Source organism: Carassius auratus, chromosome 4, assembly GCF_003368295.1.
Source record: "Carassius auratus strain Wakin chromosome 4, ASM336829v1, whole genome shotgun sequence".
Lineage (NCBI taxonomy): Eukaryota > Metazoa > Chordata > Actinopteri > Cypriniformes > Cyprinidae > Carassius > Carassius auratus.
In genome coordinates, this window is record NC_039246.1 from 12,228,343 (window position 1) to 12,249,881 (window position 21,539).

The 21,539-nt window shown below is 36.5% G+C and overlaps 3 protein-coding genes and 1 pseudogene across 4 annotated transcripts in view; 2 read left to right on the plus strand and 2 right to left on the minus strand.

Annotated features, from left to right (window-relative positions):
• Nucleotides 1-389: 389 nt before the first annotated feature.
• LOC113056625 (protein MCM10 homolog) lies at nucleotides 390-6,279 on the minus strand (annotated as a pseudogene).
• A 1,335-nt stretch (nucleotides 6,280-7,614) lies between these two features.
• nudt5 (nudix (nucleoside diphosphate linked moiety X)-type motif 5) lies at nucleotides 7,615-10,338 on the minus strand. Of its 2 annotated transcripts, XM_026226903.1 has the most exons (11): nucleotides 10,179-10,337; nucleotides 9,934-10,034; nucleotides 9,619-9,686; nucleotides 9,381-9,433; nucleotides 9,186-9,293; nucleotides 8,517-8,612; nucleotides 8,331-8,432; nucleotides 8,221-8,229; nucleotides 8,081-8,134; nucleotides 7,830-7,987; nucleotides 7,615-7,764 (listed from the first exon to the last, which is right to left on the minus strand). In XM_026226903.1, the coding sequence occupies exons 2-10, from the start codon at nucleotides 9,982-9,984 to the stop codon at nucleotides 7,878-7,880; spliced, it is 651 nt and encodes a 216-aa protein (XP_026082688.1). In that variant the 5' UTR covers nucleotides 9,985-10,034; nucleotides 10,179-10,337; the 3' UTR covers nucleotides 7,615-7,764; nucleotides 7,830-7,877. The 2 variants fall into 2 exon arrangements, with proteins under 2 accessions (XP_026082688.1, XP_026082697.1); XM_026226912.1 differs by lacking the exon at nucleotides 8,221-8,229 and having other exon boundaries at nucleotides 10,179-10,338.
• Nucleotides 10,339-10,455: 117 nt separating this feature from the next.
• cdc123 (cell division cycle 123 homolog (S. cerevisiae)) lies at nucleotides 10,456-13,924 on the plus strand. Its single transcript, XM_026226892.1, has 13 exons — nucleotides 10,456-10,614; nucleotides 10,891-10,962; nucleotides 11,056-11,116; nucleotides 11,202-11,234; nucleotides 11,319-11,414; nucleotides 11,502-11,608; nucleotides 11,726-11,774; nucleotides 12,264-12,339; nucleotides 12,470-12,592; nucleotides 12,689-12,717; nucleotides 12,880-13,008; nucleotides 13,132-13,269; nucleotides 13,697-13,924. Exons 1-13 carry the CDS (start codon nucleotides 10,541-10,543, stop codon nucleotides 13,748-13,750), a joined length of 1,041 nt encoding a protein of 346 aa, XP_026082677.1. The 5' UTR covers nucleotides 10,456-10,540; the 3' UTR covers nucleotides 13,751-13,924.
• Nucleotides 13,925-16,792: 2,868 nt separating this feature from the next.
• The window catches only part of camk1da (calcium/calmodulin-dependent protein kinase 1Da), a 56,526-nt gene continuing 51,779 nt past the window's right edge, over nucleotides 16,793-21,539 (plus strand). The window contains exon 1 of the mRNA XM_026226925.1: nucleotides 16,793-17,280. Coding sequence (XP_026082710.1) covers nucleotides 17,183-17,280 — 98 coding nt within the window. The 5' untranslated portion in view covers nucleotides 16,793-17,182. The remainder of the gene's footprint in view (nucleotides 17,281-21,539) is intronic.

The window sequence follows — 21,539 nt, forward strand, 5'->3', positions numbered from 1 at the left end:
CTTTAAGAAGAGCACACAGGGGTAATACACTTTAAAATATCACTGCGTGCTGGAAAACGGACAAGATTTAGCATGTGTGCCAGTCCCTCAAGTCAAATCAATGAGAGAGCGTTCACAGAAAACATTGCAAGTTCACATGTTGTTTAATTGGTGTGCCTGACATTGTTGCCATAAAATTTCAGAATTAAAATAATAACAGTACATAAGAATATTTACATTTAAAAAGGCTTGATAGTTTATCTTAAAACAACATATATAGACAACAGACAAACATTAATGTACTAAGGGCAGATTTAACATTGATCAACACAAATGTAATGCTGATGCCCCTTCACTCTTACTTTCTGATTATGAAGGCACAGAAGCCTCCTCTTCTGAGTGAGACTGGGCTCAGGCCGCACACGGGACGGATGACTCTACTTTAAACTGTTGAGGAATTTGGGCTGTTCCTCTCCACGTGGCAACAGTAGCTCCCCTCCTATTTTTGGTCCCTTTTTCTCCTGTGAAAATGAGAGACAGGTTAAAACTGGAGTTAGCTACCAAATACATGCTCGTATAATTATGCCATTGAAAGACATAATCCAAATTGTAATAAATACTTTTGAAATACACTAATAAATTCTTGAATAACTGATGACATAACAAAATATTAAATGGAAAAAAAAAATCTAATAAAATAATGCAGCCACACTGGGAAGTGGAGTGTATATTTGCCTGTGTATATGTGTGTGTGTGTGTGTGTGTGTGTGTGTGTGTGTGTGTGTGTGTGTGTATGTATATATATATATATATATATATATATATATATATATATATATATATATATATATATATATATATATATATATATATATGAAACAATGTAACAATTCAGACAGAATGTTGCAAAGTGATATTCAACTTGGTCATGTTAACAAGCCTGTAAAGTAAACTGTGCCTCGTGCCCACTTAAGAAGGCCACAATGTCTAAAATGGAAAGTGAAATTTATGTTATTACAACATGCAAAACTGCCAGTATAATATCAATTGACTTAAAAAAAAAAAAAAAAAAAAAATATATATATATATATATATATATATATATATACTTTTTAAAAATGTGACGCATAGATAATAAAGGTAATGGAGCATCCCCTCACCTGCAGGCTCCATGTGGCATCCGTGCCAGACAGATCTTTCTCTGAACGCTGGGGCATTTAAAGAAGCGTTTGACGGCGTCATGCCAATGGTAGTCATGTTTCTCTTCCTCACAGCGGACTGCTGGTTTAAAGTGGGTGTATTTACACTGCGGGCGAGAGGGGCTCATGAACTAAACCGCATACACAGGTAGTGATTTACATGTGTAATCAGTCAGAATCCACATAATTGTCTAATTAGCATCTTAGAGAGGTTTGTTTGCCTTTCGTTCCTCATGTACAACATTTATTGAGGTATTATGTCACAAATCATGTTCAAAATTGGTTCGTCATTATGACTTTGCTGTGAATAAATACTGATTAGCCACTAATGGTGCAGGCGAAATCATTCTGTTTTCATGAGGACCTGAATGAGACACAATGTAGGGATTTTCAAATGGGCCACTTAAAATTCAAAATGCATCCGGTGCTTTTTCTGACCCCTGTTTTGCACTGGAAAAATGGGATTACTCAGCATAAAGGACAGATGCTGAATCTCTAAAGTTGCTAATTTGTTGCTCAACAATTCTCCCTGATGCTCTTCATCTTCTCCTCCATCTGCTCTTTTTGCACCAGCAGATCAAAATACTCCTGCATGGCCCGCTCCTCAATCTAGACGCAAGATATTTTGTCAAACATGCAAGCGCACCCCAATGGGACATGACTTCCATCATTTTATATTGCATGTGGCAAAAGAAACAGTACAGAATCCAAGTCAAATAAAGCCATCTGGACGGATCACGCCGAATGCTTTCAAAACAACCGCAAGCTCCGCCCACCCACTGTGACATCATCATATATAAAAGCACTGACATTCATATCAAACATGCACTAATGTTCAGCCAAAATACACACCTCTCCCATCATCTATGAATTTGAGGACTTGGCGTTGAAGAGGCGCTGAGACTCCTCCGATTGGATGTACTCTAGCTGTTCCCACTTCTTTTCTGAGTTGGCTCCTCCTCCTCACCAGTTGAATTTTCATCTGACACTGCAGATGGGTTTTTAGCAGAATAAGTACCACAGAGAAAAACAAACAAACAAGGACCAGCCAATCAATCATAAAACTAATTATGAATATCTATACCTTTAGGTGTGGAGAGATTTCGCTCTACTCGATCTGCAATGTCATCGCTGTTGGATCGTTTGTGTTTTACAGCAGTTGGGTCGTCTTTAACCATGACCGAGCCTTTACCTTGGAGTTTTTCTCACTGCCGCCAACTAAGCAATATATTATAAGCAATTTTATAAATAGACAATATGATATGCAAATTGAATGTTTGTGCTAGAATTCTTCCTGAAAGCGTCAATTAGATTGAGGGTTTTCAAACTAAGGACCCAGAGGGGGTACGTAGCTTTTGTGTTTAAGAGAAAATTAAAAAATGCATTGCATGAGTTTATTCTTATTTTCATTTTTGATACAAAATGAAAAAAAAGTTTAAATATTATATATCTATATATATCTATATCTATGTCTCTATATATCTATATCTATCTATCTATATATATATCTATCTATCTATATATATATATATATATATATATATATATATATATATGAAAATAAAAAAATAATAAATGTTATTATTAATAGTGTAATTTTTTACTATTAATATGACATTAAAACCTTTTAATGTTAATGGTTTTGAAAATATTTAAGTAGTGTTAATTTAGTAAATAGTTTGAAGTTAATTATTTTATTTAGCTTTTACTTTTTATTAATAATATTTTTACTTTACATAAAATTACAGTTAGAAAAAAACAAAACAAACAAACAAAAACAAAAACACTACAACAAAATGTTCTGGAGTTGAAAATATTGTTTACCAAATGATGGAGCACTTTCCTGAAACAGTACCTCAGATCTCCTTCTGAAAGGCACAGAAGGACCTGAGAGATGGGACGTGAGGCCAGGCGACCCCTTCTGAACCTCCGAGGCAGCTTTCGGAGAGAGCAAGGAACCCTTGCTTACATTGGGCTGGGAGGAAGGACTACTCTGGAGCACCCTGGGTAGAGAAGAGCTCATATTTATAGTACATATCCTACAGTGACAGGTAAAAGGTCTTCTTGATCACAAGAACAAAGGATTTTACAGAAGTTAGAGACTATAAATCACCCCCAAAAACTCAATACTGAAACACTAAACAATCTATCAGCTTTCAAAAATGTAATGCAAAACAAATGCAATCAGTAGTTAAAGCAACATTAAATGCCTCTTCTGAATCTCTTCCGCCCTCTTCTTTCAAGACAACATTCTCTGCTGGTGCTGTTCGTTCTGCTTGAGAAGATCAGACGCAGATATAGACTGAACTGAAGATCATGCAACAGCTAAATTAAATAAAGGAAAGTTGGAGATTAAATTTGCACGACTGTACAGGCCATACACGGGGTTTCGCTTGGTTTTATGAAGGTACAATGGAGAGTTTATGCAGAAAACTCTCTTCTTGTTTTCCAGAGGAAATGTCTGATGATTTTTTAATAAAGATGCATTTACTTGGAAAGCAAAATGACAAAAATAAAAAAACAAGAAGTCTTGTTTTTTCTAAAAAAATAAATAGAAAAAATAAAATAAAAGAAAAATATCTATCTTTAATGCCATAGCTGTCAGCTCTGATTTAGTACCTTTTAAGGCCTTAATCTGTATAATTTATGGACCCACAGAAACCCTGTTTATATTCCAGTGACAGTGCTTGCTTTTGGTTTATTTATTGGGTTGGCATTCGGCAGTCATCTGCTGGCCCAAAACAGTACTACAGCATCAGGGAACATTCAGAGTTAATAGAAGTGCAACCAGTTGTGCTCACATTACATAAAACGCAAGAAAACCAAAAGTGTTTGATGTCAAATCTAGCGTGATGGCCTATGGTTTGATTATGCACAAGCGTAAATTATATTTGAAGTTATCTTAAAGTTTTGGAAAGTTTTTGGATGAATAATCCCTTTAAAATTACCTGAATTATTTGCTTGTCCTAAGTGTTGCTTAATATTAAGCGCTCCGGGTGTCAGCATAGACATCAGGCCTTTGAAGTCATCTGAACAGCCTGACACCTCACCTGAATTCAGAACTACATGAAGTAAGACTTGATTAGACAACATGAACACCAGCACATTTGAAAAAAAAAGAAAAGAAAAAAAAGTTCTACAGTTTATCAAGTTTTTTAGTTGGGATGGATGCCAAAACAGACTGTATAGAGAGTTGTTTCTTTGGCTGCAGGGCAGACCTGTTGAAATAAAAGATTCATGCAATAATTTTAGGGTCGGGTGCATTTAAAGGGAGGTGATGGTCATAAAAAGAGGTAGTGAACTCACGTTGAAGGTGCAAATGCAAGTGAGGACATGCCCCCATAGTGGAAATCAGATTGGCACAGGCGCTCCCTCAAACTGCCCCGCCCCCTTCCTTTGCCAGGGGCGGAGCCTGTGACACTGGACTGAAGGTCCAATCTCTTTGAGCTCATTTTCTTGTACTGGGCTTTAACGTGATACTGGCAGTACTGGCATTCATACTGTTAAAGCAAACAGTAATAATGAATTGGTGCAGTAAAGCATGATGTTTGTTGGACATGTTTGGAGACTCACCAAGTTGACTAGCGGAGTGCAAGAGTCTCTGTTCTTCTTTTTAGCCTTGCAGGTGCCGAAGTCCATGGCTTCTCCCACTTTAGGCAGAGCTGGAGAAAACAAACAGAACACATTACCCTCATTAACATGAACTGTTGTTCTCAACCTGATTTACTTCAGGTTGAAGAAAAGTACAGTAAAAACAGTAATATCGTGCAATTTAATTTTCAGCATCATTGCTCCAGTCTTTAGTGTTATATGATCCTTAAGAAATCAATCTAATATGCTGTTCAATTACGATCCATTACAGTACATGATATTAATGTTTAAAAGTTATTTTTGTGTAAACGTGATAGTTTTCAGAATACTTAGTTTGAATAGAAAGTTCAAAAGGATAGCTTTTATTTGAAATAGATAAAATGATTTAAAAAGTTTGGAATAATATATATATTTACCCCAAACTTTAGAATGGTAGCGTATCACTGTTCCCACAAAAGTATTAAGCATCAAAAGTTTTCAATATCATAGAAAGGTTTCTTGCATATTAGAATAACTACCATGTAATTAAACCAATTAAAGGGATATTAATCTTTTCAACAAGCCCACTGACCTAAGTCAAAGGCCTGAGAACTTGTCCACAGCAACCTCTTGACTGACAAATGAATGAGGCCTAGCCTGACGCACAGTGGGAGGAGTCTCAAGAGGGGGCGGTGACTTTAGAGTATTGTTTATCTTTGCACTGTCACTTATTGGCTGAGACTGACAGTTGTTCATCCTCTAGCCAATAGGAGGCTGCTTTTCTGAGGCGGCTTGATTACCCCACCAAAAAAGATTTTTTTTTTTTTTAAGTTATTATGATTTTCGCAGATTTCAAACATTTCTATTCCTGAAAGCATAAAGAATCACTCCAGCATGCACCTGCTTTGGGACGGTGTGCCGTCCTCTGCTTGTTTTTCAGCTTTGCTGTGACATCTAAAGGAGAGCCATCACCATCCTATCGTGTTGATGGGGGAGTTTTTCAAAACCCCCTGAGGTGGTGTTAAGGATTTAGTGCTCGTCTGTCTCTGGCCGGTTTTCTGTGAGGCCTCCAGCGCTGCTGTAGTTTTTGCATCTTCTGCTGCATTAATTTCAGCTCAGCTAGAAGACAAATGCACTCATGATCAGCTCACAACAACACAAACATAACCTGGCTAGACATATATATGCAACATCAGCACATATAGCCTAGAATAACTACAGAGCTTTACCCTCCAGATCTTCATTTGACTTAAAGTCACTGTCCCCTTCAGCTGAGCTGGATTTCCCAGGTGCCACGTCTTCTTCTTCCTCTTCCTCCTCCGGCTCAATATATAGATCGCCGTCATCATCCTTATCAAAGAGGTCAAGATTGTTACTGCCCTCTCCAGTGGCAGGAGTCTCCTGATCCCAGCTCTCACTCTCCACAAATAGACATGAAAACAGATTCATTTAACCAAATTACATAGCACAGTATACTAAATGTTACAAAATCTACATAGCACAAAAGTATATGGTCATACATAGATGTATACTATAACAGCTATATTATACTTTACTTTCAGTAAGTTTACAACATATAACATTTAGTAAGAATACAATTTAATATAACATATATAGTATAATGCACATTGATTTAATATATCAGTATAATGTTGACTGTGGTGGACTATGATACAGGCTTACTACTAACTTACGTATAAAATATATGATCAGATAAAGTACAGGAATATACTGTAGTCAGAAATCTATGGCAAATAAGCAACAACAGCAAACAAAATAACTTGAACTTGAACGAAATCAGCACTAAACAAACTTAGCAATATATGCAACTTATTATGTCATGTTGTACATGATGCAGAATTTAGTGATAGGGCTAAATCAGATAAAGATATTTGGCTAGCTAACAGAGATTTAAACGTCAACAGAGTAATAAACTAGCCTAGCATTTGTACTGATATTTGTCATTTTGATTTTGATCGCTTTTATTCGCTATGATTTTAATTAAAGCGATTAAACATCTCTGTGCTGGACCAGACGTACAAACTGTCGTTTCAATGTCGCGCGAAAAATGTCTACGGAACTACGTCACTTTTCAGGGAAGAACTTCGTGGCTGTTCATAACAAAATAATAATATTTCAGAAAAATCTATTTTGTACAGTTGTAAAAAAAAAAAATCTATTTTGCCTTGATAGACTTCTAAAAGTTAGATTTCGATCTAAAATTATGATTTACTGTAAGATACTATGAAGTCTACAAAAATATAAATACTTAATATATTTTGAATTAGTTGTTAATTGTTTATACGAGTGTAATGTACATAACTATATTGATTTATTTACATTAAATGTAAATCAGCCTATAAATGTATAGAAACAAGCACTCAGCGCCAAGTTGTAAGATGTGTATTTGATCAATAAACTCAAGAAAGAAATCTAGAGTTGTGTTTGGCAATTCATTTGGATTACACTCTTATTAAATATGTGCACATTTAAAGATCTATAGGAAAAATAACAAGTTCGAACTACAAATGGAAAAATGTAAACTTTCAAATTTATTAGATAAAAATTAATACAGTTATCCAGGGACACAGCATTGCATATGCATCCAGCATCCAGCATAAACTGTAAAGTTTTTGAATTACCTGCGTATTGCAGTCCTATAGACAGACAATTGGATGCCCGTATGTGAATACATAGATACAGTACATCAAAAATACCCTTCTGAATCAGTTTTACCAGATCTACTCCAAGTTCTGATCATAATACAAATTACCTTTCTTATAGAGAGTCTTTTTGTGACACTATATTTTTATGGACTTCTTTTGTTATTACAGGGATCCAAATAAACAAACAAACAAACAAAGGCCAACATCAGACAGGACATGCTCAAAATAATTCACAAAACAGACCTGCACTTTTAATTTGGTAAGTTCCTATCTATTTAATAATTAATTGTATAACTGTTCAAACAATGAATACCTCCTAATTAAGTACAGTTAGTTTATTAGGAATGTTCAGGCAGCCGTTGTAAAACACTAAGGCCACGGTCAAGTATTGGTAGATTTCATCACTCTGACAATCTCACGAGAGTCTGTCTTTAGTGTGTTCCAGGCGAGAGATTTATGCATCTCACTGCTTCAGCACAGGCAACTCTCTGGGTTTAAAGAAGGCCTGTGACATTCCCATAGCATAAATATACACCATGGATTGCACCACTATTTTCTCTTTCTTCAGCAGCTCTATAAAAGAAGGAACATCAAAGCAAAAACTAACATGCTGAATAAAATCATACTAAATAAATGAAGATTGAATTCAGCGAAAAGTTCACCCACCATCAATTTTTTGTTGAAATTCGTTTAGAGGTAGAAGAATAACCTCCACAAATTCTAAGAGACAAACATTAATATACTTTTAGGAAGAAGAAGAAAAATGTTGACTTATTTTTTCTTTTCTTTTTTTAACAAATACATACCTCCATCACCTAGACATGCACAATGGAGACAAAAGAACAAATAAATATTTGCTTAGCATTAATTTAAAACAAAATATAAATAAAGTGCTAACTGGTGCTTCTTCACTCACCCAGCTGCTGGGTGGGGTTTATATTTTCAGTGTCATCTCCATTGATATGTACCATCACCATCTGTGTGGTGCAGTTAGACAAGCCCGGGTCTAAACATGTGACTAAAAGACATGGGAATGGTACATTAAATTATTCAAATTTATAAACATTTTGTAAGGTATCCACAAAGATTACAGCAGCTGTACCTGGAGTGACGCCCACCACCTCCCCTTTGTAACCCGTTTCCTCCTTTAGTTCTCTCAAAGCAGCAGTTTCAACGGTCTCATTGTCATCAATCAGACCTGAAATATTCATACACAAAGAATGATCAATAAATACAGTACACTGCATTATATTAGCAACCTGTATCTTACTAATTTTGTGGTGCTGATTTATTTTATTTATTTAAAATAGTGTCTGTTTTGCTCGAGCACATCACATTTTCTCACAAAATATGATGCATTTCTTAGCATTTTTACTTTTGACAACCATTTTTAAGGAGATCTTGTTTTATGCTATCCCTTAATCATCAGAAAATCTGCCACAGAGAAATGATTTCCATCTTCCTCAGAGCCAGATTACACTTTTTTCATTCTCTGTTGATTATCAAATGCATGAATGATTCTGAAGACACTATTTGCCTAATCCTGATTTCCACTTTTTTTTACTCCTTTGCAGATTGTATACATTTCAAATAATTATTTTTATCATTAAAACTGACACATTTGACGTGCATTAAAGCTGATTTTACTGATTTTTATCTAAATAAAAATAGGTCATATGTTTTGAAAATCAGCAGATTTTTTTTTTTCAAGATGCAGGGCTGTACTATTATGTGATATACATTATATGCTATATAATCATCAGATGCAGACCTGCAGGAAACTCCAGTGTGTTGCATCCCATGGGTGGACGAAACTGCCTCACCATTACAACACAGTCTTTATGTAGAGTCCTCTTCAAAAGGGCTATGATTGTTACAGCTTAAAATGAATCCAAACATATGAATCATTATAGAGCATTAAAGCATAAAAATCGGTTCAAATAAGAGTACACAAGACTGTACACACCATCAGAGGCAATGTTGGCGACTCGTGTTGTTCTCTTTGTTGTTTCCCATGTTCTGAGGAGACAAGAGTTTCACAAAAATATGCATAGAGATAATTTCCTGACGATTTTAACAAATAATGACATGATTGATTCACAGCAGGCAAGAATAAACAAGATCATTTCAATCAGCGGTATCATGTCCACTCAGTCCAGAGGTCTAGGGTCACACATCATTCACATACAATCACAGATCAATACCTGGTGCTTCCAGATGGATCCACATATGTGGTCTTCTCAAGCTTCACCCATTTTCCACTTGCTATCAGCTAAAAACACATTATTCATAAGTTTACACTTTGTACTTGAAGCACAACACATGAGAATTACATTAACAGTTTGCACAATTTTTTTGAAAAGGATTTTATCTTTCTCTGTGAAAAACAAGCAATGCAATGGCAATTTGACAGTCTCATGCATCATTCACTTCATGGAAAAATAAACTATAGGAAGAAACTCTCAGGTTTGGAAAGGATGACAGTATTTGTGAACTCTGACTTTAAGACAGATTCTTACCTCCTCTTCGATGACATGAGGTTCAGTAGTCGCTTTCTTCGGAGAGCTCATGTTGTGCAGAAGTGCAGTGATGCTAAAGCTCTGGAACAGCTGCAGTAATTCTGCACGTGCAACAGAAATTAAGTTACAGGGCGCATGATGTTTTTTTTTCATAATGACCACACAGTCTATTTCAGCTAGGCTAGTTAATACATGAAAAGTGACGGGAGATCATTCCAAGTCGGTTTAATCAGTGAAGAACGTACCTGAGAAATCGCTTTGTGTGTCAAAGAAGTCACAAGTGATCTATCCAGTTTAGTTTTCTTTCAAGTAGTCACATGTACAGTAAGTATCTGCCTACTTGTGTGCCGCTAAAACAGTTCCTCCCCCTGTACAGTGGATCTGGTTATCGATTAATATGTTATATTGTCAACCTGGCCGCTAATATTCAAGAAAAACTAATATAATTGATTAATATAAAACTTCCATTAAGTATTAAAATATAGACTGATTTCAAAACAAAGCACGGTTATAAACCGGAACTGTAGTTATTGGTTTTATGGTATTAATGTTATGCCGGGATGTTTTTGAGGTTGCGCGCAGATTACCAGTGTAAGTTTTGGGCAGCATGAAGAAAGAGCAAGTTGTAAACTGTCAGTTTTCTGTTTGGTATCCTTTATTCAAGAAACACACCATCAAGAGGTAAGAGAGAAATCCGCACAGTCTGATAATATATAATGAACGGGGAACTCAGGAAGTTCACAAAAGCGTGCGTTAACAATGCCATCATTATACTATTTTAACATCACTGTACTGTATACGGTTTTCTTTCTATATAAATTCAAAGATTTTAAGATTTGTTATAGTATATTATATGTAGGACGATAATTATGCACTGTAAGATTAAAATTGTTTGATTACCGTCTGTACTGCTGTTAATAAAGTTATGTCAGTGCTGTTTATTTTCTCTTTTACCAGCTTGATTCTACCTATACCTCAAAATGTAATCGATTATTTATTAGATGACGGGACACTTGTGGTTTCTGGCAGGTGAGGTTTTAGAAAATGTTTTGGCATTGCATAAATCATTATTTCTGTTGATGCCTGGTTATTGAATAAATAGCTGCGTGTTTCTGTTCATAGTGAGAATAACGATTCACAAACACAGATCAATAACAGTGACTCGGATGAGGAGGACGTTCAGGTATGTGTGTGGTTGTGTGAAATACACTCATATGTCTTGAAACTCAACTCGAGTGTTTTCCTGATCTCATGCTTTTGGTTTCCAGTGGACTGATGATGAAACTACAACAGCCGTCAAGGTGCGTCTTATTCCTCTCAGCCAATCAGAGCACAGCTGATGTCATACACCTGTGCAGGTACTAAATTGTGCGAATCTTCTTCAGGCCCCAGAGTTCCCAGAGTTCAACATAAAGGTGCAAGAAGCAATAAACGTTCTAGGTGGGTGCGTCTTCCCAAAACTGAACTGGAGCGCCCCTCGGGTGAGAAGATTTGACTTACAGTCGTAATTCATACACATGAATATACAAAACTCACAATATCCTTCATCTTTATGTGTTCCTGCCCAGGATGCTAACTGGATTGCTCTGAACAGTTCTTTACAGTGTCAGAGTTTAAGCGACATCTTCCTCGTTTTCAAAAGCTCGGATTTTATAACGCATGACCTCACACAGCCGTGAGTATCCCACACACATGCTGATATTCTCAGTTCCCATCATGCTCTACTAATGGGGTTTTTTTTTCTCAAGAAAGCAGGTTGGTTGACGTAATAATTTTGTACCTCCTTTGGCAGATTCCTTCACTGTAGTGATGATTCTCCAGATCCAGCCATAAACTATGAGGTACAGAATCACAATAAGACAGTTAAACATACTCAAGATAATATAATACAATATTATATAATACATTACCAAACAAGTGCAGACATTTTGAACTTTCTATTAAAAAACGTATTACCGCTAAATAATTAAGCAGCAAAACTGTTTTTAAAAAGGATAGTACGATTTTTTTTTTCTTGAGCAGCAAATCAGTATATTAAAATCATTTAAGAATGATCATGTGAGACTGAAGTAATAACTGATGAAAATTGCATTTTAAAATGCTAAACTGTTATAATGTTTAACATTAGATTTTTTTCGAATAAATGCAAAAGAGCATATGAGACTTATTTAAAAAAAAAAAATTAACATCTTATCGACCCCAAACTTTTGAACAATAGTGTGTATATTGTATTATATTATGTCATTATGTCAAGAACTCTTAAATATCAACCAAATAAATCAATATTATAACATAATATCTTGTTGTTCTGTGGGACTCATTTTGTGCAGTTGGTGTTGAGAAAATGGAGCGAGCTTATTCCAGGAGCGGAATTCCGCTGCTTTGTGAAAGAAAACAAAGTAATCGGTATGAAAATTTTGCATTTTTTAAGCTGATTTGTGAATAAATTAATATATTGTATTGTGTTATATGTAATCCAATGGGAGTATAACATTTCAAAGAATTTGTACATACTGAGATCAAGTCTGCTCTTTAGCAATCAGTCAGCGAGATTACACACAGCATTACCAGCACATCGCCAAACAAGAGGCCAGCATCTCCTCCTCTATACTGGAATTCTTTAGAGATCACATCCAATACCGGTTCCCAGACGAGGACTGTAAGTGTTTCAATATGAAGAGCAGAAAATATTTGTCTTGTTTTTAAAAAGTTACATACATGTGTTAATGTTCTTTCTTTGTTTTGTTTTTCTTAGTCGTTCTGGACGTTTACAGAGATAGCTCAGTAAGTTTTTATGAATGCAAATTTCTAATTTAAATGCAATTTACTGTATAGCAATGTATGGTTCTAAATGTATTCCCAAATGCAAGCCTGTTGTTGTGTACAGGTTTGAGTTTAGTCTTTAACAAGTACAAAAATTATTGCAAGTTTTTTTTTTTTCTAAAGGGACGTATGTGGTTGATTGACTTCAACCCGTTTGGTGAAGTCACCGATTCTTTGCTTTTCACGTGGGAGGAGCTAACATCTGGGAAAAATCTCACAGAAAGTCAAACGCAAGAAGATACAACACTGCAGGTAGTCCTTACTTGAAAATGATCCACATTTTACATCAAACCCTGTTCACATGTATTGCACTGCCTGTATTTTAAAAGTCAAAGGTGCTGCTATATTAATGCCATGCATCTTGTATTTTATGAGGACGGACCTGCTTTCCGTTACACCACCAGTGAAGTCACAGTCCAGCCCAGCCCATGTCTGTCCTACAGAATCCCACGAGACTTCCTGGATCTGACCACAGGGGAAGATGCCCATAAGCTCATTGATTTTCTTAAGCTGGTGAGTGAGATGGAGATGAGAACAACAGAGACAAGGACCTCTGTAGAAAAAAGCAGAATGCAGTTGTCAGTCCTGTTTTACAGTAGTTTTGCATTCAATAACCCAAGTGAGTTACTTCAAGGAATAGTTCATCCAAAAATGAAAAGTACTAAAAATGTACTCACCAGTCAGACCGTCAGGGATGTAGAAGTGTTTTTCTTCACTGGAACAGACTTAGAGAAATGTAGCATCACATCACTTGCTCACTAGAGGATCCTCTGCAGTGAATGGGTGCTGTCAGAATGAGAGTCCAAACAGCTGAAATCTATTTTGATTGATTTTTATTTTTAGGTGAACCATACCTTTAAATATTACAAATTAAAACATTTTTTTAACTTTGGCCTGTATTTTGGATTTTACACTTCTATTTCTTTCTCTGTAATTGCAGAAAAAGGGTCAGCAGGAAGAGGAGTCGTCTGATGAAGAAGGGGATGAACCTTAGTCAATCCTGATTGAATAGACCTGCTTGTACTTTTCCAAGTGAATTGGAAGATTTTCATTGGCTACTTCAGTGTTAAAATTTTAATTGAGGTACCAAACATTGTAGAAAGCTCTCCTTGCTGTGTGCAATTGGATGTTTGCTTACCAATAAAGCCCGTCAAATGCTCCGCTAATACACAAGCTTCTATGTTGCAGAAGACATTTTTATGCTTTCTATCTAGAGTAGGGCTCATACACTAATTCAAAGTGCAATAGATTTAAAACTGTTATGAAATCTGTGTAATTTTACCATTTTAAAATGTAATCTCTTCGTAAAACCAAACTAAATTTTGGTTTTCAACTGATTTTTCAGCGTCCACGTGGGGGTGCCAAATACTAAACAACTTTGTGGACAGGCATAATCTGTAATTGGAATATATTTCAACTTTCTCTTAAATTTTACTTGAATGCATTGGCCTTCAAAACGAGTGGAATTTTATAAAATCTTAAAATAGTATATACATTTGTATATGGCATATACTACACAGATTTTGTACTTTCTTTGGGGTTTTGATATACATACAGTGATACACAATATCCCCAATATTTGTTGATGCTTTACAGTAAGGTTCTGTACATTAATGATACAATATATATATAGCTGTTGATTAATTGTAAATTACACATACATTTTTAACACTTCAAATTGTATGAATTACCATTAGTAAATCAATCATGAACTAACATGAATTTTACAATAAACAGCAGCATAATTCTATATATTACATTAACATTGACCTAGAATAGTTAATGCTGTTTAAAACATGTTCATTTTTGCTACTCGTGTGATTCTTAATGCATTACCAAAAGTTTACCAATTAAACCTTATTGTAAATATTGTTACTGAATATTCTTTCTCCCCCAAAGTTCTCTCGCTTTGGTGTATTTGCACTCAAATGAATGTAATGGGAAAAACAAGATGTTCATTTAAATTCAGCTAGCAACAAATGAACAACTACCAGCGAGCCCTGCACATCAAGGTGTCTTGATTAGCACTTGTTTTTGTCCACGGTTGCTGGGTTGCATTTTTTTCAGAATGTTTCTTAATGACTGACAACACAAATGCAAAAGTGGACTCGGGAATCAGAGGAGCAGTATCTTCTTGGGGGCAAAAAAAAAAAAAAAAACGGGTGGTGGTGGGGGGGGGGTTAGTGGTGCCTGACTGTCAGATCAAAGTGCTTAGATTTGCTGACTCAAGATCTGGTAACGAAAGAAAGAGGACGAGAGAGAGCGACAGAATGCAAAGGGAGGGACAGATCTTCCAAAGCTGAGAAACTGCAGTGGTTTGCAGCTGGAATACTCATGAGCGGTAGACTACAGCAGAGCTGACTGATGCGTGCACACACACACACATTTTGTCCTTACTGCTGACTGTATTGATAAGTGTGAATGGCCTGCAGCCAATCTGACATCCACATTAGACACGTGCCAAGCAAGCTTCGGTTCTATTAAAACCTGCTTTTGAACCCTTAAATTCTGCTGTTTTATGTTGGATGTAGACATTTAAGGGACATTAGGTGAATAGGCCTAATTTTGGGGGAAAAAAAATAGCAAAGGATGTCCCTGTAAATACTTCAGTCGCCACCTTTATCTTCAAGTCAAATGCTGACCTCAAGGTAAATGTCATTTTGACTGTACAAATGTGTTATTTGAGTCTTGATGTGTTGTTTAATAGCAATACATTTATTTTAAGTGCACTTTATCGATAAACAGACACTTTTAGAACTCAAGCTGGTTTGTGCGCTACTATCATCATTAGCCTGCTAATAGGTACCACCAGATGTAGCCAAAGTGTTATTTTACCTTGATTTTGCCTAAACTATTTTGACTTTGTTGCTTTGAAATGCAGCAACTATTAACAATGATTAATATCTTTTTCTTCAGTGTTCCATAATGCATCTATATTGAAATGACCAATGTTTCATTTCCTACAGGTCACCCTAAGAATTTAGACTTTATTAAAATAATTGGTCTGAACAGATGCATGTCTTTTTCAGTTGGACCTGAGCATGCTTTTGGTGCAATGCGAACGATCCACACTGCCACACGTCTCTCCTCCTCCTCTCCTCTACTCGCTCATATGGCAAGCCATTTTAACATTTATTTTTTGTTACTACAACATTTAGTACTAAAAAACAATCCACTACTATATTTTTCTGTTCCATGAACAATTCCTTAGATACTAGTACTTATTTCAACAGTGACTAGTCTCTATTAAACTCAATATAACAAAGTCAATTTTAATATTTGTATTTAAGAAATTGTCAGTTTACAGTTAAAGGGATAGTTTACTCAAAAATACAAATTATGTCATTAATTACACTCATATCATTCCAAAACCTGTAAGACTTTCATCTTCTGAACACAAATTTAGATATCTTTGATGAAATCCAAGAACTTTCTGACCCTCCATTTCTGACCCTTTCTGACAGTAATGTAACTGAAATATTCCCAGACCCAGAAACGTAGTAAGGACATCAGTAAAACAATCTATGTGATCTATGGGTCAAGCTATTTTTCTTTTTTTTCTTTTTTTCTTTTTTTGTCTGTCAAATACAAGAATATTTTTGTGCACAAAGAAAACCGAAATAATGACCTGGTAACATTTCAGTTACATTGCTGCCAATGCAGGGTCCGGGAGCTCTTGGATTTAATCCAAAATATCTTAATTTGTGTTCTGAAGATGAACAAAGGTATTCACGGGTTTGAAACAACATGAGGGTCAGTAATTAATGACAAGTTTTATTTTTGGGTAAACTATCCCTTCAAAGACTCAGTATTTGTATAACTGGAATCGGTACCAATATCAATTGGAATACTGTTTGAAATTTATTTCCAGTAACAAATAAATATTCACTTATCACAACTGGGAAAGTGGCTGGTAGAAAAGTTTGTAATTATATAATTTTTTTAAATTAAAAATACTAGTAAGTGCGCTTAAAAAACAGATGCGTGTTCGTTAAATGTTAAAAAGGCTTGCCATATTTCTCATGCATTTGCTCTTTGTCAGGTCGCTTGGTGAGGAGCAGAGCATCTTCCTCCTCCTCATTCACTCTCTCTCTCTCCTCATTGCCATAACAACGGATGCAGCGCATCGGACTGATCAACGTTCATCAGCCGCGTGGGGCGGAATAAACCCGCACCGGTGCCGTTAAGACTCCGCAAAGGTGACACGCACGCACGCGCCTCTCCGAACTATTTACGTCTAACCGTTTAAGCCGCTTGAGGGAGATCCTCACCGGGGTTATTCGGTAACGGTACAACCGGGGAAGGCGAGGGAAGAAGGAGAAGCCGAGAGCAGGAAGTGCAGCGTGGGAAAGCTGGGAAAATCTCCGGGGATCTCCAGCGCTCATTTCTCCATCTACGGTCCTCCACGTTAGTTTTTTTTTCCGCCATGGCTCGAGAGAACGGCGAGGCCAGCGGGGATTGCTCGTGGAAGAAGCAGGTCGATGATATCAAGGAGATGTTTGAATTCAAAGAGGTTCTTGGGACGTGAGTAACTTTTCTTTTGGCTTTGACACGCGACTGTAACCTAAAACAATCACGAGAATTGATTATAGTTTCATCTCAGTTACTGCATTTAATTGCCGCTACTAAAATAAACATTTTAAACCAATTTAAATGCATACGCTGGCCTCCCAGATTGGTCTGGTTTGCTGGTTTTACAGGTGTGTTGGGAACTTATTGGCTGGTTTCCCTCAATTTTGCCAATTAAAAACCACTTAATCTCGCCAAAATCTTTGACTTGTTTATGATAGGCTATTGGTTTGATCAGAGACTTCAGTAAAATCAGACATAGTTTATGATTAGTCTATTTCAAAGAATGTCAGAATATTTCGGTCTCTTGTTTGTTTGTTTATTTATTTTGATAGCAGTGGCGGTTAATAACAAAACAATAACAGTACTACTGATTTTTTTTTAGTAAAATCTAAGTTTAAAAAAACACTTTGATTTATTATGAATAAAGAAAATAGATTCGAAGCCCATTCATTTGAGTATAAATAAAAAAATACTGTTAAATTAATTTAAAAGTTTAAACTTAAAGATGTTGTAACATAATAATTATAAACATTTTACAATGTAGTTGCCATAATTGTGTCTATTATGTGTAAATGCTAACCTGAATAGATTATCTTGTTTTGTTGATAAACAAAGAACAAGGCTACCTAAATAATCAATGATAAATAATAACTAAAACCCTTGGTCCAATATGATCACTTGCTGGTTGACCATTTTTTACCAAAAACAAATACCAGGTTAAGGTGGTCAAATTTGTTTTGGACCAACCAGCCACCTTAAACTGGATTTCCAACAGGCCTTCTTTCCAAGCAGAAAGGGTTTTGTTGTATACACAAGAGAAGTAATAATGTTCTGGTGGTGGTTTCATTATTATTCAGTTTCCACACTTCTAAAAGCAGGGAGTTTTTTTTTGATGCCCTGAAGGTGTTTTGGGTGGAGTTATTTCATGCTTAGGTTTTTGTTTAATGCACAAAGGGACATGCCGGTTTCCGTTACCCCACATGCAGTGCTTTTGCAGCGGTTGTGGTCATGCACGTGTGCTTGATTGCAAACGGTGGCACTGGTTTGCAGTCTGCAGCCTCTTGCATCAACATGCATGCATGTTTTCATTCACCACACATGTGATTTGCGCTCAGGTTGTTAGTTAGTTTATTAAATGCCTTCTGGACCTATAAAGATGAACCTATGTGTTATCTGCTGTAACATACAGTGAAGTACACGGTGCACCAATGCAATGTTTTTGGTTGTGCATTCTCACAGACCTGCACAGTGTTTATACGTGCTGCGGTGGGTCGCCTGGTCACTGCAGTAATTTAATCTCTTTGTGCTAACCAGGAGAGAGTCAGATTAACCACTTTGGATTATTGCACTGGAGGAAGACAAGCCTTGAATAGATTGTGTCCAAATTTCATAATGCATGTCTGAGAGGTTTACTTAATGATCATGGGTATACTTTACACGCTGGGCCTAAAACTGAAATATTGATATTAATTTAAATTTAAGCATTTAGCAGATGCTTTTATCCAAAGCTAAATGAGGAGAATAGAAGCAATCAAATCAACAAAAGAGCAACAACATGTAAGTGCTGTGACAAATCCAGGTTAGACTAACGGTTAGTCTCATACCTGCCAATGGCTGCTGATTTAAGGAAATGTATAGCCAACAATTTTTTTTTAGTTTAATGCATTATTAGTTTAATTTAAATTATAAAAAATAAATAAAAACAATAAAGAAATATCACTCTACCACTATTGAACTGTAAAGTAAATAATGTTCAGTTTCTTGCACAGACTGATTATTTTGCTTCACAATCAATCAATCAATCAATCACCTTTATTTATATAGTGCTTTAAACAAAATACATTGCGCCAAAGCACTGAACAACATTCATTTGGAAAACAGTGTCTCAATAATGCAAAATGATAGTTAAAGGCAGTTCATCATTGAATTCAGTTATGTCATCTCTGTTCAGTTGAAATAGTGTCTGTTTTAATTTGCAATCAAGTCAATGATATCGCTGTAGATGAAGTGACCCCAACTAAGCAAGCCAGAGGCGACAGCGGCAAGGAACCGAAACTCCATCGGTGACAGAATGGAGAAAAAAACCTTGGGAGAAACCAGGCTCAGTTGGGGGGCCAGTTCTCCTCTGACCAGACGAAACCATTAGTTCAATTCCAGACTGCAGCAAAGTCAGATTGTGCAGAAGAATCATCTGTTTCCTGTGGTCTTGTCCTGGTGCTCCTCTGAGACAAGGTCTTTACAGGGGATCTGTATCTGGGGCTCTAGTTGTCCTGGTCGCCGCTGTCTTTCAGGGATGTAGAGGTCCTTTCTAGGTGCTGATCCACCATCTGGTCTGGATACGTACTGGATCCGGGTGACTGCAGTGACCCTCTGATCTGGATACAGACTGGATCTGGTGGCTACGGTGACCTCGGAACAAGAGAGAAACAGACAAATATTAGCGTAGATGCCATTCTTCTAATGATGTAGAAAGTACGGTGTTATGGGAAGTGTTCCGGTTCCAGTTTACCTAATTAATGCAGCCTAAAAATCCTTTAACGGATTTGGATATTAAAAGCATATTAGTATGTTATGTGTATGCCAGGTTAAAGAGATGGGTCTTTAATCTAGATTTAAACTGCAAGAGTGTGTCTGCCTCCCGAACAATGTTAGGTAGGTTATTCCAGAGTTTAGGCGCCAAATAGGAAAAGGATCTGCCGCCCGCAGTTGATTTTGATATTCTAGGTATTATCAAATTGCCTGAGTTTTGAGAACGTAGCGGACGTAGAGGAGTATAATGTAAAAGGAGCTCATTCAAATACTGAGGTGCTAAACCATTCAGGGCTTTATAAGTAATAAGCAATATTTTAAAATCTATACGATGTTTGATAGGGAGCCAGTGCAGTGTGGACAGGACCGGGCTAATATGGTCATACTTCCTGGTTCTAGTAAGAACTCTTGCTGCTGCATTTTGGACTAGCTGTAGTTTGTTTACCAAGCGTGCAGAACAACCACCCAATAAAGCATTACAATAGTCTAACCTTGAAGTCATAAATGCATGGATTAACATTTCTGCATTTGACATTGAGAGCATAGGCCGTAATTTAGATATATTTTTGAGATGGAAAAATGCAGTTTTACAAATGCTAGAAACGTGGCTTTCTAAGGAAAGATTGCGATCAAGTAGCACACCTAGGTTCCTAACTGATGACGAAGAATTGACAGAGCAACCATCAAGTCTTAGACAGTGTTCTAGGTTATTACAAGTAGAGTTTTTAGGCCCTATGATTAACACCTCTGTTTTTTCTGAATTTAGCAGTAAGAAATTACTCGTCATCCAATTTTTTATATCGACTATGCATTCCATTAGTTTTTCACCGGGCCGCGAAGAAATATAGAGCTGCGTATCATCAGCATAACAGTGAAAGCTAACACCATGTTTCCTGATGATATCTCCCAAGGGTAACATATAAAGCGTGAAGAGTAGCGGCCCTAGAACTGAGCCTTGGGGTACTCCATACTGCACTTGTGATCGATATGATACATCTTCATTCACTGCTACGAACTGATGGCGGTCATATAAGTACGATTTAAACCATGCTAATGCACTTCCACTGATGCCAACAAAGTGTTCAAGTCTATGCAAAAGAATGTTGTGGTCAATTGTGTCAAAAGCAGCACTAAGATCCAATAAAACTAATAGAGAGATACACCCACGATCAGATGATAAGAGCAGATCATTTGTAACTCTAAGGAGAGCAGTCTCAGCACTATGATACGGTCTAAATCCTGACTGGAAATCCTCACATATACCATTTTTCTCTAAGAAGGAATATAATTGTGAGGATACCACCTTTTCTAGTATCTTGGACAGAAAAGGGAGATTCGAGATTGGTCTATAATTAACTAGTTCTCTGGGGTCAAGTTGTGGCTTTTTTATGAGAGGCTTAATAACAGCCAGTTTGAAGGTTTTGGGGACATATCCTAATGACAATGAGGAATTAATAATAGTCAGAAGAGGATCTATGACTTCTGGAAGCACCTCTTTTAAGAGCTTAGATGGTATAGGGTCTAACATACATGTTGTAAGTTTAGATGATTTAACAAGTTTATACAATTCTTCCTCTCCTATAGTAGAGAATGAGTGGAACTGTTCCTCAGGGGGTCTATAGTGCACTGTCTGATGTGATACTGTAGCTGACGGCTGAATGGCTGCAATTTTATCTCTAATA

Excerpts from the sequence above, each read along its gene's own strand:
- cdc123 (XM_026226892.1), top strand. The coding sequence starts at position 10,541 with ATGAAGAAAGAGCAAGTTGTAAACTGTCAGTTTTCTGTTTGGTATCCT. Across the intron at positions 10,963-11,055 it reads ACACTTGTGGTTTCTGGCAG|TGAGAATAACGATTCACAAA; the intron begins GTGAGGTTTTAG and ends TTCTGTTCATAG. Across the intron at positions 11,415-11,501 it reads TGAACTGGAGCGCCCCTCGG|GATGCTAACTGGATTGCTCT; the intron begins GTGAGAAGATTT and ends GTTCCTGCCCAG.
- nudt5 (XM_026226903.1), bottom strand. The coding sequence starts at position 9,984 with ATGAGCTCTCCGAAGAAAGCGACTACTGAACCTCATGTCATCGAAGAG. Across the intron at positions 9,294-9,380 it reads CGCCAACATTGCCTCTGATG|CTGTAACAATCATAGCCCTT; the intron begins GTGTGTACAGTC and ends ATTCATTTTAAG. Across the intron at positions 7,988-8,080 it reads ATTTCAACAAAAAATTGATG|AGCTGCTGAAGAAAGAGAAA; the intron begins GTGGGTGAACTT and ends CTTCTTTTATAG.